The sequence below is a fragment of the Arachis ipaensis genome, chromosome B10 (assembly GCF_059453495.1).
Source record: "Arachis ipaensis isolate K30076 ecotype BB chromosome B10, ASM5945349v1, whole genome shotgun sequence".
Classification (NCBI taxonomy): Eukaryota; Viridiplantae; Streptophyta; class Magnoliopsida; order Fabales; family Fabaceae; genus Arachis; species Arachis ipaensis.
In genome coordinates, this window is record NC_142435.1 from 736,901 (window position 1) to 755,910 (window position 19,010).

General features: G+C 31.0%; 2 protein-coding genes and 1 pseudogene across 7 annotated transcripts in view; 1 reads left to right on the forward strand and 2 right to left on the reverse strand.

Annotated features, from left to right (window-relative positions):
• Positions 1–353: 353 nt before the first annotated feature.
• LOC107621743 (uncharacterized) lies at positions 354–4,781 on the reverse strand. 2 transcript variants are annotated; one of them, XM_088503034.1, is made up of 6 exons: positions 4,583–4,781; positions 4,145–4,200; positions 3,535–3,614; positions 2,181–3,413; positions 1,680–1,848; positions 354–1,074 (listed from the first exon to the last, which is right to left on the reverse strand). In XM_088503034.1, exons 2-6 carry the CDS (start codon positions 4,182–4,184, stop codon positions 443–445), a joined length of 2,154 nt encoding a protein of 717 aa, XP_088359160.1. In that variant the 5' UTR covers positions 4,185–4,200; positions 4,583–4,781; the 3' UTR covers positions 354–442. The 2 variants fall into 2 exon arrangements, with proteins under 2 accessions (XP_088359160.1, XP_016179238.1); XM_016323752.3 differs by having other exon boundaries at positions 4,488–4,668.
• Positions 4,782–9,224: 4,443 nt separating this feature from the next.
• Positions 9,225–19,010, forward strand: part of LOC107622357 (uncharacterized) — a 36,252-nt gene continuing 26,466 nt past the window's right edge. For 3 of the 4 annotated variants that reach the window (XR_015902680.1, XM_016324227.3, XM_088502679.1), the window contains exons 1-18: positions 9,225–9,478; positions 11,453–11,586; positions 11,891–11,975; positions 12,090–12,143; positions 12,446–12,537; positions 12,631–12,734; positions 12,836–12,905; positions 13,309–13,714; positions 13,936–14,262; positions 14,486–14,689; positions 14,882–14,977; positions 15,069–15,129; positions 15,229–15,356; positions 15,549–15,795; positions 15,968–16,068; positions 16,175–16,299; positions 16,422–16,545; positions 16,626–16,684. Coding sequence is in view for 3 of the 4 variants with exons in the window: in XM_016324227.3 (XP_016179713.1) it covers positions 9,434–9,478; positions 11,453–11,586; positions 11,891–11,975; positions 12,090–12,143; positions 12,446–12,537; positions 12,631–12,734; positions 12,836–12,905; positions 13,309–13,714; positions 13,936–14,262; positions 14,486–14,689; positions 14,882–14,977; positions 15,069–15,129; positions 15,229–15,356; positions 15,549–15,795; positions 15,968–16,068; positions 16,175–16,299; positions 16,422–16,545; positions 16,626–16,684 (2,462 nt within the window). In the remaining variant the exon portion in view is untranslated. The remainder of the gene's footprint in view (positions 9,479–11,452; positions 11,587–11,890; positions 11,976–12,089; positions 12,144–12,445; positions 12,538–12,630; positions 12,735–12,835; positions 12,906–13,308; positions 13,715–13,935; positions 14,263–14,485; positions 14,690–14,881; positions 14,978–15,068; positions 15,130–15,228; positions 15,357–15,548; positions 15,796–15,967; positions 16,069–16,174; positions 16,300–16,421; positions 16,546–16,625; positions 16,685–19,010) is intronic. The other variant, XM_088502682.1, reaches the window with a different exon arrangement.
• On the reverse strand, positions 16,772–18,378 carry LOC110268319 (serpin-ZX pseudogene; annotated as a pseudogene). The gene has a single exon (XR_015902682.1). The product of XR_015902682.1 is annotated as a serpin-ZX pseudogene (transcript).

A 19,010-nucleotide genomic window follows, 5' to 3' on the forward strand; every position in this document is an offset into this window, starting at 1 on the left:
CAGAGGGTATATTTGATGCAAATCAAAAACTTTTGGGACAAAATTGAAACAAAATAAAACTTAGGGGTATTTTTAAAACTTTTACCAAATTTCGGAGACAAAATATATTTTACCCTAAATATTTTAAAAAAAGTTTGTATTAAAAAAAGTTAGAAATAACTTAATTGAAATTAAAGTTTCATTTTAATATAGAATTTAATTACAAATTTTTAAACTATAAAGAGCTAAAAACTTAAATAAACATTTGATAAAACCATAAGAATTAACAGAGTAATTAAATCTTGAAATCAAATTCATAAGAGACATCAATGGATCAATCAATGAATTAAATGAAAAAAAAAAACTCAATAATATGATAGACACAACATTTCAATAAAAAATCTTAAAATTGCAAATGTACAATAAATCATTCTTAACAAATGTACAATTTTACCCCTCATATTTAAAATCCCATCATATCCTTTATGAGTTCTTCAACCAAATCATCACTAATTGAACATGCCATCTCCATTTCTAAGACATTATTGATCTCATCATTCATTAGTCCATACAATGATATGGATCCAAAATCTTGTGCCTTCAAACTATCAAATGAATAAGAACATGTGTTAGACATTGGAGGATACAATGAAACATGGATAATGTCCCATACTAGCTTCAATAGTTCCTTCCCACATGGTGGAGTTTGTATTATGCATGAATTATTGAGTTTCCTTCTGAATCTAGACATTGTCAAAGGTTGTCCAAGAACAATGGAAAGTGCCTCATTTAACAAATCAAGTAACATTTTGTGATCTAACTTGTTATCAATAATATTCTCTTTCACCAAACATTTCTTGTGAGATTCTTCCACTTCTTCAAAAATTGAGTTGGCTATAGGATTTGTAAATGTGTCCTCTTTTTGTAGGTATTTGTCCCATGATCCAAAGTAAAGTCCAGAAGCAACAAGAAGATCTCTTATATAAGACTCCGCCGGATCGAGTAGCCGTTCTATTTCGTACTCGGCAGATTTTCGCTTTGTTGCGAATTCTTCTGAGCTGTCAAACTCAAGTTGGCTTAGTTGCTTACTTAGTTCTGCCAATTCAACAAGAGAAGAAAACCATTGATGAAAATTAGAATTTCTTGTGACCTAAGGAACCAAAATTAGAATTACTAAAGTGAATTTGACATGAAAATTTAAGCCTAAGGTCTTACAAGCAAGGTTATAATCATCCATTTGAAGGAAATATGGAATCTAAAGCATAAAATATATGTTGATAGAATAAGAAATCTATGATAAGAAAACATGGATTTCATTTATCTCAATTACTGAACTGTTTATAATAATAATAATAAGATTAAATTACACAGTTGGTCCCTACATTTTCAGTAAAATTGCAAATTGGTCTCTACACTTTAAAAGTTTATAATTGGGTCCCTAAAGAGAATTAAAATTTGCAATTTAGTAATTTAGTCCCCGTCGTTCAAAAAGTATTTGATTTAACAGAATATTCTCAGTATATTCTAAGAATATTCTGTTAAATCAACACTTTTTGACCGGCCGGGACTAAATTACAAATTTTAATTCTCTTTAGGGACCCAATTACAAACTTTTAAAGTGTAGGGACCAATTTGCAATTTCACTGAAAGTATAGGGACTAACCGTGTAATTTAACCTAATAATAATCATTGTCCCCCACCATTTAAATCAGAGTTGATATCTCCATAAACCTGTGGCATAATGCTATCATCTACTGAAGATACACTTGGAGTTGAAATTGGACTTAAAATTGCACTCTGCCTCCAAAGTTCTTCATGAACACTGCTACACATAGATGCAGGACTAGGAGGAACCTCAGTGAAATTATCCTAAATATCATATATATATAACAGAAAATATGATGATTGATTAGATAACATCATGAAAAAAAAAAAAAAAACCTTATGCAAAATCAAATTTCATAATAGATAGTGCTAAAAAATGTATATAACAATCTAGAGTTGATCCCGATACTTATAAAACTTTGCAATTAAGTTCTTATATTGTGCGAAAATTGTTCGAATATTTTCTCGACTAGTCCCTCTAATTTAAAAATATTGCGATCAAGTCCTTATACAGTTATCATTGATTATAGGGGCTTGATCGCAAAATTTTGGAGCTTAAGGGGTCTAATTGTAAATTGAGTGAAGATCAAACTTACATGGTTTCTCCCATGTTTCATGAGAACAGTTGGTCCACTTCTGAGGTCTCTCATCATGAAACCATCTTCAATGCTATTTGGAGTTTCAACCATTGAATGAATCCTTTTGGAAAAAATCTTGCCTCTTAGACCAAACTTTTGTTTAAGATAAGAAACTTTTTCTCTAATTCCAAATCTATCTTTTTTCTTCTTCTTCTTAGCATCAAAAGACATCCTTTCAAGATCTTCAAGCTTCTTCCGAATTTGATCACCGGTCGAAAAGCGGCTAAATCTTCCTGATAGAGGAGCTGAGAAGGATCTTACAAGGTTCATTGGAGATAACTCCTTCTGAAGCAATGAATCATCATTCAAATTTGCATACTTCATTGTTCCTCTGCTGATAAATTCAGGGGAACTCTGTCCATTGAACTCGATTTCACTTCGATAAGATCTTGTTGATTGTGAATGGAGTAAATTTGCTTCAACAACATCCCTAGTCACAAAATCTATGAACTCACTTGATCTATGACAAACCACTTCTTTAGAATTGGATTGTTTTTTAATGTTATGTCTCTCATTTTCGCTTCCTCGAACCGAAGAACACTTTTCCAAAGTACTTTTCCCCTGCATTTCACTTAACAACTTCACCTTAACTTCCTCAAGAAAATCTTTTAAACCAGTACTTGTTCTCCCTTGTGAAGTTTCTGATGAATTGATCAAACTCTCTTCATGGTAGCAACAAGGCTTCAAGATAGTTATCTGAGTTGGTGAAAGTGATGTATCATCAAATCTTCTTCTAGATTTGTTCATTGCTACCTTTCCCTTTCCCTTTCTCTTTGTCTTTGAATTTGTATTACATGGAACCAATTCTTGAACACTCTTGGTTCTTTGCGAAACGCTTCGAATTCTTTCATCAACTTTTGGACACTCCTTAAGCCTTAATGCTTGATATGCTTCAAATTCTCTCTTGAATTTCTTGAGTTCTTCTTCCAGCAGCATTGGATTTGTGAACTTTTTTCCCATTCCATCATCATCAAAGATCTTATTCTCCATATTTTGATCAGTTATGCACTGATCTGATAGAAGAACAACAGATCTAGAGCCTAATGGCATCATATCTAGTCCCATCAACCTCGCCACGATGCTTGGTACATTATTTCGGTTGCATGATTGTGTAGATAACTCCTCATTCATCAATTCTCTCACTGAGTTCACATTTGAATAACCATTGTTCTTTGATCCTTTAGTAGAGTGCTGAAATTTCAAATTTTGAGTATATTTCATTGTAAGGGAATTAATTATAAAGAGAAACAAACAAGTCACTATGATTAAAAGAAAAACTTGAAGGGTCATTGTTATTTAAAGAAAAACTTACAGGTAATTTAACTTCTGGTTTGTACATAATCTTTGATGCTTCTTCTTGCAGCTTCATGCTATGTTGTGAATTATTCATACCTGCAAAAATAGATACTAGTGAAAAATTTTACATAAAAGTACACAAAATTGAATAAATATTCTATTGACTAAACCACATAGGCACTAGAGTCTAAGGTAGCGTTTGGTGCAGAGACAGAAACTGAAAGACTAAGATTGAGAGACGGAAACTAAGAGACAGAGACTGAAATAAATTTTAGTATTATGTTTGATGCAAAGTGAGAGACAGAAATTGAAACAAGAATAAAGCTCTAATTCAATTTGCACAAAGGGTAAAATTGAAATTAATTAATTGAAATGAGGGTATTTTAGCAATAAAATGTTATTAAAGTTTCAGTCATCATCTCTAAAAATTTCAGTCCCTTGTGTCCTCACTTTTTGGAAGTACTGAAATACTGAAATTTTGGGGATAGAGACAAAAATTTTAGTACCAGTCTCTGAACTAACAAATATGATACCGAGTCTCAGTCTTCCAGTCTCTGTGTCAGTATCTCAAAACAAACGCTACCTAAGGAATTAGCTCTATTGGAAAATTGAAATACACCTATTACCTTCATGATGTCTCTTATGGTTATGAACTTTTCTGGCCATTATTCAACCCTGAATACTGAATTCAAAAAGCATAGAGTAAGCCTTTACATATAGATAATAATTTAACATTAACATGCTAAAATTAACTAAGATTCAGATTACATCAGAAGCAACTAAGAAGAAGAAGAAAGAAGTGAGATTAAGGAAAGCATGCAATAATATTAACATGATGAAAACTTTTGAAGCTTATATCTAAATAAATGTGTTGCTTAAAAACTAGTTCATACATGTTTCAATGCAAGATTTTAGAGAAGAGTGAAAAACTTAAAAGAGTTGAGTATGTTATATATTATATTGACATACCAATGATGAGAACAAAAGAAAGTATCAACCAACTCAAAAAGAAGAAGATGGGTGTGCTTGAAAAGCATCAAAGGTTGCAAATTGAAAGAAAAAACTTAGATGGGGTGGCATGTCACATGCTCATATATATGAATGAATAGAGAATGTGTTTGTGTGACATGAAAAGGTGGAAAACTATGAACTAGGATTGTGTAGAAAAAAATAAATAATAAAGTTTTTAAACTTTATTTTGAGATAAAAAGAAAAGAAAAGAATGATGATGACAAAGGAAGAAGCTGTAATGAACAAGTCCTCAATGTTCAATAAATTTTCTTTATTATTTGCTAATCATTCTCTTTATTCTCTTTTATTTTTTGATAAATTTTCTCACTTTTTAATTTTGGTGTTGTGTTTCCAATAGTGTTTTTTAACAATGTTGAGATTTAGCATGTTTTTTGACTTTTAATTTTTTTTAAACATATAAATCTGAGAGTTATATTTTTTATTTTATTTTAAACTTACAAATCTGACCATTAAATTTGTATTTTAGTATTACTTTTTTTAAAATATGCAAATCTGTTTTACGGTTGAAAAATATTTTAACATAAATTTGACTCTCTAATTTATGCACTATAAAATATGACCTTTAAATTTATCTATAAATTTTATTATTTTTTAAACTGAGAATCCAATTTATTATTTAAAATTAACAAAAATTAAAATTTCAATAAAAAAAAACATACCAATTAACCATTACAATGAATTACACATAATCTTCTTCTATTTCTAAAAAAAAATAACCAAATTTTCTTCCTTCCATGTTTAATTAAAGTATTAAACCATAGACCATAGCTCATGACCAAATTTTTCTTGTGAATTTACAAGGAAATATTTTTATCAAATAATGGAAGTGTCTTGATCATATGTAACAGTTAATCATATTTAATTTGTAAGTTTCTCGAACTTGTTTATATATATAATTTGTCCTTTGTTCATTGTATTTGTTGGTGAATACAAACATATATATTTAATTCCGTAATCTGAATAAGCAAGAAAGAATATAAACATGGAACTTTCCAAGCAAAATATAATGACATAAAAGTTGAAGTCATCATAAGGAATTACAGGTGTTAATAAAAAATTTGTAACAATTTTTATTATGGAATAAAAATTTAGCATCATATATATGTTTGGAATCTTTGAATATTTCAGATCTCACGTAACAAAACAGCTAAGAGGTGTGGTGATGTAGTTGGATCATGAGGCTCCATTTGGCTTCAGATAGCACCTTCCAATTTTGGATTTATTATTATTAATAATTTGTTTTTGTCCTCTTCTTATTATATCACTTTCTTTCCTTATATTATTCCAATATAAACACAGATCCTGTATTTAGGGGGGTTTTGGCTCATTTGTTATATTTTTCTAAACTAAATACCAAAATATATACAACTATTTAAGGTTATATTTTTTCAAAAAAATATTTGATAACTAAAAAAACTTAGCCAAAGTCAGCCAAAACTTACATTATTTTATATTTATTAATTATTATAATAATTAATAAATATTAAATAAAATAAATTTTAATTATTTTTTTTGTCTACTTAGTATTATTATTTTTTTTTTGTATTTTTTTCCTTCTTACCATTAGAGTTTAAGTATGATGACTAAGTAATTCCTCCTAAGTATTTTATAGAAGTATTTGATTCGTAGTTTAATGGCTCAATTACTCTAACATCCTTTATAATTTTAACAAAATTTTAATTAAATTTTTATATTTTAAGATTTTGTAATCAATATTTATATTAGATGATAAAATAATTTAATTAAATATTTTTTTAAACAATACATTTATTTAGAATATTTAATTTTGTACTTATATAGGATGGATTATAAAATATTATAAAAATAAATATTCTAAAATTATTGTGTATTTTCTTAAAAAATAACAATTAATAAGGATTTATTTGCAAATTTTTGTCTAATATCTAATATAAGGATCTAATTCACAAATTTTTAAAGAATGTAATTTAAAATTTGATGAAATTATAAACATTAACAAAATAATTAAAACAAACTATATTAACAAAAATATATTTTAATAATTTGGAAATTTTTTGGTCATGGCCACTTTGGGCTACGAATTCAGAAAGGCACAGACAAAACAAAAAAGTGTGACCTTCTTTGTGTAGTTACCATTGGGCCTTTTTGTTCAAGATCGTGGCCCACTTTTCTATTCATTGACCCATTGTGCTCCATTTTTCTAAATGGAAACATTCAAACACATGGCCCACGGCCCAAAAACAACACATGGCCAAAAAAGAAGAAACATTCAAACACATTTATGATGAGTAGCTGAAGCCTAATTGAGATAGCACATTAGTTGTATTCGGATTCGAACTTTAATAATGTCAAGTGGTGGATAAGAACTTTTAAAAATGTTGTGTGAGTTTGTGATGTAATATTTAAGATTGGGATTTGTTTAATCTATTTAAAATAACAAAAAAAAAAAAAACACATTCATGATGAGGTCAGAGTTCACAAGATTTTCGTGGCAGATAAGATATTTGATTGATATTATTTGTCATTGAAGTTGTAATAATTTCATGTACGTAAAAGAAGCAGGGTAAAGGTCACACCGCACTTGTTTTCACGTTCAAGTTTTAGAATTCAAAATAGTTCTAGCATTGGACCTTTTATAAAAGAGGAAACATTTCAAGTGTAGTGGGAGTACCGGTGCTCTAATTGTTTTAACTATTGATCTAAATTATAAAAAATATATATAATATATATTAATTAAAATCAACAGTTAAAATAATTGGTACACCGATACTTCCCGGCGCACTTAAAATATTTCCTATAAAAGAGACAACGTTACCTTATCTAATAAGGTATACAATTTGATGGGGGTAAATCTTTTTTCTATCAAATACCTTCTTTATTTTTTGTAACGGTTCCGCTACGTTACCAACAGCATATCTGCCAACTTCTGCCAACTCTTATTTATAATTGTGTTTCATGGAAGTGTGTTTATGGATGTGTCTAATAAAAATGCCTTTTTTATAGCTGTGTTTAATAAAAGTGTCTTTATAGATATATTTTCTGGATGTGTCTCTTTATATATGTATTTAAAATATATTAATTATTAGATACATCCACAAACACACTTCCATAAAACACAATTATAAATAAGAGTTGGCAAAAGTTGACAGATAATATGTTAGTATCCTATACTTTTCCTTTTTGTAATAACGTAGAAAGAGGCACATGTCAATCTGATAAATTGGTATATAATTGAAAAGTCTTTCGCTATACTAATATTTTCATAACTTTTAATAGTTAATTTTAATTATATATTATATATATTTTTTATAATTAAGATTAACGAATAAAATCAGTGAAATAGTAATATACTATACACTTTCATTTTTTTCAACGTTCTATACTTCTGTTGCTCGTTTCCATCGAAGATGCACATGCAAACGTGATGAAACCTCTTCAATAAAAAATATATATACCTAGTGGGATTGTTATTTAAGTAGACTAATTATCGACTAACCTAAATTGATTAACATAACTTAACATTAGGTAACATTAACGTCAATGGTACCAAACAATCCAAAAAGATAGTAATAAAATTTCCAAAAATAAAAGGGGGGTTGGGAGAAGAGAAAACGCAATTGGATGAAGCAAAGTCCTTTCGGTTGTGCCACGTATACGTAATAATAGTGTGGGCTCCACCATCCATGGTTTGGGTCCCACTATGCTATCAACAGCTGACACGTGTAGGATCTAATTTGTTCGAGGAAAACAGTAACACGTTCTAAAGAGTGAAGACAAAGTCAAAGTGAGTGAGTGAGTGAGTGAGTGAGATTAAACATTTTAACACTACACATAGTCAAGCATAAATGTCTTTTTGATAAATCTTATCCTATCCACTATAACTTAGATTTTCTATATTTTTCATTTTTGTAGATTTTGTTTTCTTCTAAAAATAAAAGGGGTCATTTGGAAAAGCCTAAACTAAATTTCAGCATATTTTTGGGCAATCATCTCAACAAATAGTATAGAACACTAGAAATAATTATATTGTTATGGAAAATTAATAATTGACTTAACTTATTTGTTGGTGGCTATTTATAATAAATAAATATTTGCTTGTAAAAATATATAATAATTTCTCTGTAACTCAATAAGTATAAGTTTTAGTAAATTGTAGTTTTAAAACGTAAATTATATTATATATATATTTTTAAATCCTAGTTTAAAATTATAATTTACATACACACGAAAAAATGAAATGTAATTATTTTTGTTTTAAGAAAATTACATAATATTGTATTTATTTAAATTTATTTGCATAAATCCCAAATTATAATTGTAAAATTATTCAGCTATTTTTTTAAATTTAGACATTTTTTTTTACAGTATCTCTCAACTCAACATGAAAAGGATTAATTTAAACAGAATCTGAGTTTAATTTAAGAATTTATCGTTAATCAATAAATGACCATGTATATAAAATGAGATACGAATCTTTAACACTTATATAAACAGATTAAGTAATTAGCCTTTAAACTAGACATTACTATTGTATTTAAATTGGCAGAATTTATATGTAATTAATTTTACGTGAAGTTAACAGTTAAAAATTATTAAATAATTTAATTAAATTATTATTTAATAACTCTTAATTAAACTTTACATGAAACTAACTGCAGTAAATTTTCAACCGTTAAATTTGGTACCCAAAAGAAAAAGGATGAAATCTATTAACATCATTGTCATAAGTGAGAAGAATCTTTGGTTTAGTTGTGCTTTCTGTTCTTTGAAAAAGCATCGTATATATTTTCATCAATCACCTCTTCGTCACAACCAGATACTGCAAACTGCCACAAACTACGCACATTCCCCACTTCTTCTTCTTCTTCTTCTTCTTCAATATCCACTCTAAGATTATTTGAACAATGTTCGCCGTGAAGAAGCTCGTTGAAAAAGCCTCCATAAAGAAGGTCAGATCAATCACTATTCATTTCAATTCCATTCTCAATTCTTTCTTCCTCTTCTTCATTATTCATTCCTCAACTTCCTAGCTATACCTAAAATTACACTTCAATCTACTTCTTATTCTTAGCATCGATTCATTCCCCTTTAATTTCCTTCATCTGATTCTCAACTTAGATATTCGAGCTTCGATTATATATTATTTTACATGTAATCTGGATCTACCTTCAACCTTTTTTGTTTAATAGAAAAATGAAACATATCAATGACATTCTCAAAAAAAGGAAATATAGGTAAATAACTTTTAATCAGTTAATTTTAAATAACTTTAATTAATAAGTATGACTTTTGTATTTTTTTAAAATAAAATTTAAATTAATGACGACTAATTAATACAGAATATAATTTAAAAATATTTATTGATTTATTGATTTATTGTTGATTAGATTTTTATTGGTTATCTAACAGAATTGTATTTTATTTTGTTTTTAAGAAAAATTAATTTTGGTGTGAAATATGGCTCCTTAGTGTAGTTAGTAGTCTTCACAATATATTAGAATTTGAGCAGGTTGGATAATTTTATATGCTTTAATATTACGCCACTACACAAAAAAAAAAAAAAGAAAAGAAATTTTAATATTATCTTGTATATGCTTATATAGGTGACTTTTAAAAGTAATTACTGTATGACGAAAACACTTGATTATAATGTGGTGTATATGATTAGATAATTGTTTAAAATATTTTAATTTATTATAATATCAAATTAATTTATGAATTTCATTTCTCTAGTATTTGATTAATTTAATAAACCAAATTTCATTTTCCGGACATTTTGTATTCTGTTTGAAGAACCGAATATAAATAGGAATTGCTTTAGAAAAATTCTTTTTAGTATATATTACAAAAAAATCATGCTGAATTGTTGACCAAATAGTGAAGATTGGAAAAAGATACGGTGTTATCCAACTTTGAGAACAGTGGTCGGTGGTATTTTTAATTAGAAGGTCTTTTGTGTGGACCCATTTTTCTAGCATTAATGTTTCTAATTCTATGAAACGTGTTGCTCACTTACTCTCCCCACCAGAATCCAAGGCCCTGGGATTCAGGGAACTAAACAAGTGTCCCAACAAGCAATGGAATTGGACTAAGATTTTAGTTTCATTTTTGTGAATTCAAAAATTTGGAGTCTCATATTGGCATATTCAATTAATCTATTTTGTGTCTATGAGATAGTGTTTGGTGATTAGAGGCTGGAATTGAATTTTAATTCTGAACTCAAAATTTTCCAGAAAGTGGAGACATTTGGAATTGAGACTAAAATTTTAATAATATTTTTTTAAAAGAATATTTTTATTTAATTTCTCAAATTTTAAATTTAATTCAATCTAATATATTTTATATCAAAATACAATATAGAAAGTCTCAGTTTCTCAGTCTCCAATTTCCATCCAAATGCAGCCTGATAGAACAAGTGTTATGCTACTTTAATCACAGAGACTTTAGTATAGTTGGTAGCTAGTTGAACTTCTTTAGTTATTTTACTCAAGAGTTTGATAGCTTAGAAAATTTATTATTAAAAGTTATGTAACATATTGTCATAATTATACTGAACTATAATGGTTGTTTTCTGCTAAATAAAAAATTCACTTGATATTTGGTAAAAATGTGGTGAGTTGTGGTGATTGTGATGGTAATATAGAAGTTGAAGTTCTTCACACAAGTGTTGGAAAATAGTATTGATAATTTGATAGGGAATGGTACTACAAGCTAACGATGATAGTTGAATAGTTCCTTACATGAATCTACTACTAAAGATGGTTGGCACAGTTAGTAAAGAACAAAGTTAGATTTCACAAGAATCTGAGTTCAATTTTTAGTACTAACATATAGAATCTTTACAATCTGTACCAACTATCTTTAGCTTACTTCAAACTTCAAACAAATAAAGACTTAACATTGCATTGCATTTATGGTTGCAGCCAGGAGGAAATTCCTCAGATGGATTAAAAGCAAGTGATGTGGATCCAAGGTTGTTATTTCATAATGGGGTGCCATCTGGTGCTGCAAACTTTGCTTTTGACAATACTCACATGATACTGGCCATTTCTACAAAGTAATTTCATTCATTCCCCTTGGCCCTTGCCTAATTCTAAGTCTTTTCAATAGTTTTGTCAATGAGTCTTTTGAGTGTATTTGAAGAATTTTCGTTCTTTCACGAGTAACTTTGTCGTCTTTCGTGGATAATTATTTTTACTTAACTGGTTTTGTGTTGTTGTACTCTTTCCTATGTGAAATGACTGAAATCTATCATGGAAATGGAATATTTGAACATGTTAAGTGTTATTAAATGAGATCCTTTTTTTGTCCTCATAAGCTTCAAGTCGAAACTGATTCTGTTGAGATTTATTTCCAAAAAGGGATGGTCGGATTAAACTATATGGTAAAGGTAATTCCCAAGGCCTACTTGAATCTAGTGAGCCATTGCCTAGCAAGTTCTTACAGGTGATGGCCCTTACTTTTCATGATCAAATTTCCCTATATATATAGTTATATACACATATAAGTATGCATTGTATTGTAACACTCACATTGACATTCACATTTGATATAATGCAGTTCATCCAGAACCAAGGCATTCTCATAAATGTTACTTCCAATAATCATATTGAGGCAAGTTAACTTTCTCTTACATTTATAACAATTTGTCTAGCTGCCTCTGCATTGCATTGTTGAGAATAACTTCTATGCATTGACATTGCAAAACAGTTTTACAGGTCAACTAATAGATAGCGAATCATCGTAGATAGTTATAATCGGTGGTCATATACCATGACTTGACACTTCCTTAAAATTTCTATTGGTTGACAATGTAAAACTCCTTTGCACTGATATTACATTACATTACAATGTTGAAAGCAAAAAATTAATGTGCTAGTAAGTTAATTGATTCTTCTAAGAAATATCATATTTAGGTTTGGGACATAGACAAGAAACTTTTGTCAGATGCTTACATTGTGAAGGAAGAAATCACTTCCTTTGCAGTCATACAACATAGCCTATATATGTAAGTAATAATATGCACAATTCATGCCAAACTATCAAAAATTATTTTTTGAGGGAGGTCCAAAATTTATCATATGCATTTTTCCATTGGCAGGTACATTGGATATTCTAATGGTAATATTTCAGTGTTGAAGATTGATCAAGAACCTTGGCATATGGTTCAAATGCAGTACACAATACCCCTCTCGGCTTCTTACGGTGAGAATTTGAGATACATTAGTATCTATTTTGTGTAGAATAGTTAATTAACATTGCTTCATTAATTATTTGAGCTTAAGTTCCTTAATCACATTATTTAGGAGATTCTGAAGTGCCTGATGATACTGTTGTGACACATATTCTGCCTCAACCAGCAGCTGAAAGTAAAAGGTGAAATTACTCTCAAGATTATCTCTAGATTTTCCACAAATTTCAATTAGGTCTCTATAATCTTAAAGTTTGTAATCAAGTCTCTATAAGTTATATAGAAGTTTGTAATTGGATCCCTAGTTCTAACATTTTGTGATCAAACCTACATAGTACATACCGAATGATACATTGCCATATAAAGTTTTCGCACATTATAAAGTTTTGTGATAATTCTTATGGACCTGGTTGAAAAATGTGTGTACAAAATATTGGAAATGAATTTGAAATGTTTAAGCTATAAGAAATTGATTGAAAACTTTTGTACTATTATACACTCGAGTGCATACAAAAGGACTTAATTTTGATACGATGACAGTATAAAAATTTCAGTCAATTCAAGTTTCTGTTTTTTGTTTCAATGCAGGGTTCTGATAATCTTTAGAAATGGCCAGATAATTTTGTGGGATATTAGAGAAAGCAAAACTGTTTTCAAAACTGGTGGAAACATGTCACAACCACTCCATAGTGAAACAAAGAAAGTTTCTTCTGCATGTTGGTCATGTCCTTTTGGAAGCAAAGTTGTTGTAGGCTACAACAATGGAGAGATCTTCATTTGGAGTATCCCTTCCCTAAACGTAGGAAGAGACAGTTCAGCATCAGCGCCGGATCATAATAGTACACAGAACACTCCTCTTCTTAAACTTAACTTGGGATACAAGTCAGAGAAAATTCCCATAGGATCAATGAAATGGATTTATGCTGAAGGAAAGGCTAGTAGATTATATGTCATGGGAGATTGTGATGATGCATCTTCTTTAAACTCATTGCAGGTATTCGCATATTTTTGCTGAAAATATGATCGGAATTGCTTGTTTTGTATCGGATTTGTGTGATACCGGATTCTTCAAAATACTTTCAGATGCTTCTAGGTTTATTTATTTAATTTTCATACTAACTTTTCAGAATTTCTATCCTAGATAAGTAAAAGTTCTATAGTAATTAACCTAGATAAAAATTCTTGAGATCATGGTTGAAACTTACTATGATGCAGGTAGTGTTATTGAATGATAACATAGAATCACGCACGATTAAGTTGGGCCTTCATTTGTCTGAAAGTTGTGTTGCCATGGAGCTCATATCAGCTTCTTCAAATGAACAAAGCAAGCACAGACAAGAATCTTTGATTCTGATTGGGAAATCAGGCCATATATATCAATATGATGATGGTTTGATTGAAAGATATCTGATACAAAGCCAATCCAAGTCCTCACCCTCACTTCCAAAGGAAGTGACTGTGAAATTACCATTTGCAGATTCAAGCATCACAACTTCAAAATTCATATCCAACACTACCAATATATTAAACATTGAAGAGGAGGTAATACATTAATAGGGGTTATGAATTTGGATTGTTTTTTACTTGACATAAGCAGCACGGACTCTCCATTAAGCTATCATAGTCTGCAAGAAATACTTGTATACTTATGAAGCACATTTAATGAGTGCTCCTGAAATTTAACCCATATATTCATTCTTTCTTGAAATTTACATCTTCTATGCTAATGTACTTGTTTGTGATTTTCTTTTCTATGGTGACATAGTATTATAGAGAGCTGATAAAAAATTATCCACCACTCATTACGGTCGAAACTAATCAAAAGGATGGGTCTACACTGAGTTCTGCCAAGTTTACTGGATTCTCAAAAGTTCAAAATCTGTACATAACTGGACACAGCAATGGAGCTCTAAACTTCTGGGATGCTTCATGTCCCCTTTTCATCCCAATTCTGCAGTTAAAGCAACAGGTAATATTTTTTTGTGGTTAAATTATCCTAGACGTTCCTATAGTTTCAATTAATTTTCAATTGGATCTTTATAGTTAGTTTAAAAGTTTGTAATCAAGTCCCCTCTTCCATGTTCATGATTTAGAACTTAGTAGTTAGCATAATTTCAGTCATAAGTTCTTTTCTTAATCTTTTTCCTTGATCTTAATGCAGAGTGAAAATGATTTTTCTTTAAGTGGCATACCCTTGACAGCATTATTTTTTGATAGCACATATCCTCTTCTTGTTTCTGGTGATCAGAGCGGAACGGTTAGATTTCTTCGATGATACATTGTGATCATTTTCTTAAATTTTCATCCTTTCCTAGTTATAATATGTTTTCCATAAACATGATTAACAGGTTCGCTTATTTAGATTCAAACCTGAACCATATACTACCAACAGCTTCATGTCTCTTACTGGTATGACATAGAATATAGAATTTTCTTTGTTATCAGAAAGCTAAAACTCTTAAATATTTTAATTAACAGCAACTTTCATTTCGATTCCTCTTTGTGCAGGCAGTTCAAAGAAAGGAACTGATCATATAATCCAGAGTGTGAAAGTTCTGAAGACTAATGGTGCTGTGCTTTCTATGAACATAAATCACAGTTCAACACATCTTGCAATTGGTTCTGATCAAGGACATGTGAGATTATACTTTATACCTTTTTATTTCAATATTGAAGATGTGTTTTTTGGTCATTGTCCGAAAGCATCCTTAGATATGAATTTGAGGTCAGATACCTGAGTTGTAAAGAAAATGTGTCAGTTTTGCATTTATATTAACCCTTATCATTTGTTTGGATTTTTTTAACTCCTTAACTGTTGTTTGTTACAGGTTTCAGTTTTTAGCATGGATGGACCAACATTGCTGTATCAGAAAAACATTGCTAGCGAAATATCCGCCGGCATTGTCGATCTACAGTTCCTAACATGCAGTCTGCAGGGTTTTGAGAAGAACATTCTAGCGGTCGGAACAAAGGACTCATCTATTTTTGCACTTGATACTGAAACTGGAAACACACTTGGCAATGGAAGTGTTCATCCAAAGAAGCCCTCTAGAGCTCTATTTATGCAGGTGTTGGGTAAGCCTATACAAAAGATAACATCATGATCAAATTTATCAAGAACTTGATGCAGATGCTTATTCTGTTTAGGATCAATATAGTTTAATAATATTGTTGAATGCTGATATTTATGAAGCAAATTATTAGAAAGATTGAGGTGATTATTATTTATTAATATCATTGTACACAGAGGGACAGGGTAACAGTGAGGATGCAACAACAAAGCAATCATATATTCTGCTTTGTTCTGAGAAGGCTTTGTATGTCTATTCATTAGTTCATGCTGTTCAGGTAATTTAATTCAATGCATGATGCCATAATAACAATCCAGAATAATATCTAACAAGAAAATTATTCGTTAGCCAATGCTTGCAACAATGCTTTTCTTGCATTGCAGGGAACAAAAAAGGTGCTCTATAAGAAGAAGTTTCATTCTTCTTCATGTTGCTGGGCATCAACATTTCACAGCAATAATGATATTGGCCTTATGCTCCTTTTCACCAATGGAAAAGTAGAATTAAGGTAATGAGAAGAGTATATATCACATATTATGACTAATTATTCATAATTTCTGGCTTGCACGTCAAGTATTTCGCCTTTTTAGCGAAATGTTTTATAACTAGACACACACTTCAAATATTTAGGTCTTTGCCGGAATTATCCTTGATTGTGGAGACTTCTATTAGAGGTTTCAACTATTCGCCTCCAAAACTTGGATCATTTTCTGACATCCAGATGTGTTGTTCATCAAGAGGAGATCTTGTTTTGGTATGGCCATATTCTTTTTACTTGTAAAAGCTTATACATTTGTTTGATTCAAGTAATTGACCCAAATTCCATTTTTACAGGTTAGTGGTGATCAAGAAATTCTTGTGTTCTCAACATTGGTCCAAAGCAAAATTTTCAGGTAATTTCTTAATAAACCACAAAACTACTTCCATATACGAGTATAAGACTGTGCTTAGAAGTTACAAGATACAACTCGGCTTTAATATTGTTAGAGTATAATGAGGATCAATTAGATCAATTAGCATTCACATCGAATCGTCTTCATATCATAAAGTTGGACCAATAACTCACCAGTAACCTAGTAACTTGAGGTTTTTGGTATATTGATAACCATGGCATTAACCGTAAAGAGGATTGAGCACTTGACCAACAAAAAGAACAGTTCCAGTAAATTGTTCTCTGATCAGAAACAAGAATGGATGGTCTGCAATAAAGTCAAAAGGAGGAGGAGGCTTCTCCCTCCTTGTTCTTCCTCTTCCTGCAGTGGTAGGTATTTGCAACCTTCCAGCTGCAACAGCTTTGGTCCCTTCTTCGTTCACTTCAATGATGCATTTCTGGATAATGTTGGAAATATACGCAGCTCTCTCCTCCACCATTTCAGTCAAAGCTCCTTCCATGAATGGTAACACCAAACCCATCTTCTTTAACATTGGAGAAGCCTCAACCATAAAAGATAGCCTAAATCTTGGGATCTTTAACACACCTAATCTTTTATAACCGTTCGGGAGCATGTTTTCAAGAGATTCAGATTCAGTACATACCTTTTGGACCAAAGCCGGCAAGCCGTTGATTTCATCAGGAAGAAAAATGTGCATGGTGTACATCCTTTTGGGGACATTTTCGCTGGCTTCCTTGTAATTAAGACTGAGGACCTTGAAATCTTGATAATGATGAGCATTGGCGTAATGTTGGTGACTTCCATCCATGAAGGGAACCTTCACTGAGCCACCACCATCCAAGAGATGAAAGTCACCATCCCGTGTATGTTTTTCTCTGAAGGTGCCACTGTCTCTCCATAATCCTTTGAAGTAGAGTGTGTTAGCCATGATCACGTCCTTCAATTCGATTGAATAAGGATCAATGATGTTGTTAACAACGCCTTTCGACTCCCTTTCAGCCCATGAGTTAATCTCCTTCGCTACTTCACCCTTGTTTGTGAAATCAAGTGAAGCCAAAGTGGGCTTGTAAGTATTCTCCAATACTTGTGAGAAGGAAGGCTTTAGAGTTAGGGTTTTGTCAACCCAAACACCATTTGCGAAAGAGAGGTGAGGTCCGCCGCTCGAAGAACGGTCCACAAGCACGGAGGACAAGAGCTGTGTTGCGACGGAGTTGAGATCGTTGATGGATTCTGATCGGAGGAACGAGAGGAGTTCGTCACAAACCGGGCCGTTGGACCCGGCGGCAACAATGCCAAGAAGGAGTTTGATGCACAAAGGAGAAAAGGCAACGTTCTTGTAACCGCTGCTTTCTTTCGAGAGTAGTAAGTGATTTGCAAGCCTAAATTCAGGAGTCATCACCGGAGCGGCCGTCGCTTTTTCACCGTCATTGGTGGTGGTGGTGGCGGCGTTCGGGGCAGATTTGGAGTGTGTTTCCATTTTGAATCCGGTACCAACGGGTATCATTTCCCAAGACAACTTTCTCTTCCAGACCTTTCAACCAATCGAAACCTTTTGCTAAAACTCTTATTAGTTTTTTGAAAAATCGTTTAGGATATGAAACTGGGAAAAAGATATTTTTTGTGGCACCTTATATATCCACAAAACTTAAGTGTATTCGTATTCATATTCTAAATCTTACAAAAACTGCTGGCTTTTTATCAGAAGATTTTGATTTGGTTCTTGATGCGGCAAGTAAAGGAAAACAATCTTTAATTGTTGGCACAAAAAATAAAGATGCGGATTTAATAGCAACGGCCGCAACAAGAGCTCAGTATCATCATGACATTATGTTAATAAAAAAATGGCTCGACAATCCAATTGGTATACGACAGAAACGAGATTTCATAAGTTTAGGTCCTTAAGAACATAACAAAAAACAGGCAGAATTCATAGTTTGCCAAAAAAAAATACTGCTATTTTGAAGAGATAGTTACCACACTTGGAAACCTATCTAGGTAGCATTAAATATATGACTGACTTACCCGATATTGTCAAAATCGTTGATCAATAAGAGGAGTATACTGCTCTTAGATCATCTCCAGTAGGGAACTCATCCCAGTTTCTGTTTATGGCCCACCTGTCATAAAAAGTAACTCCACATCAGCTTTTGCGTCATAAACAATAAATAGGAACTCAAAGCATCTCTCTCTTCTCCAGTAAGAGGAACTAACTTTAGTCCCTATTGTGGTCCCACTTAATTAATTAATTAAAATACTTAAAATTAATATAATTAATTTTTTTCAATAATATTATTTAAATTTTCATTATTAAAAGATATTAATATTA

Bases quoted from the DNA above. Each gene is read 5' to 3' on its own strand.
- LOC107621743 (XM_088503034.1), bottom strand. From the start codon at position 4,184: ATGGCCAGAAAAGTTCATAACCATAAGAGACATCATGAAG. The intron at 1,849-2,180 runs GTAAGTTTGATC...TATGATATTTAG, and splicing joins TGAAACATGGGAGAAACCAT to GATAATTTCACTGAGGTTCC. The intron at 1,075-1,679 runs GTGGGGGACAAT...TTGAATTGGCAG, and splicing joins TATCAACTCTGATTTAAATG to AACTAAGTAAGCAACTAAGC.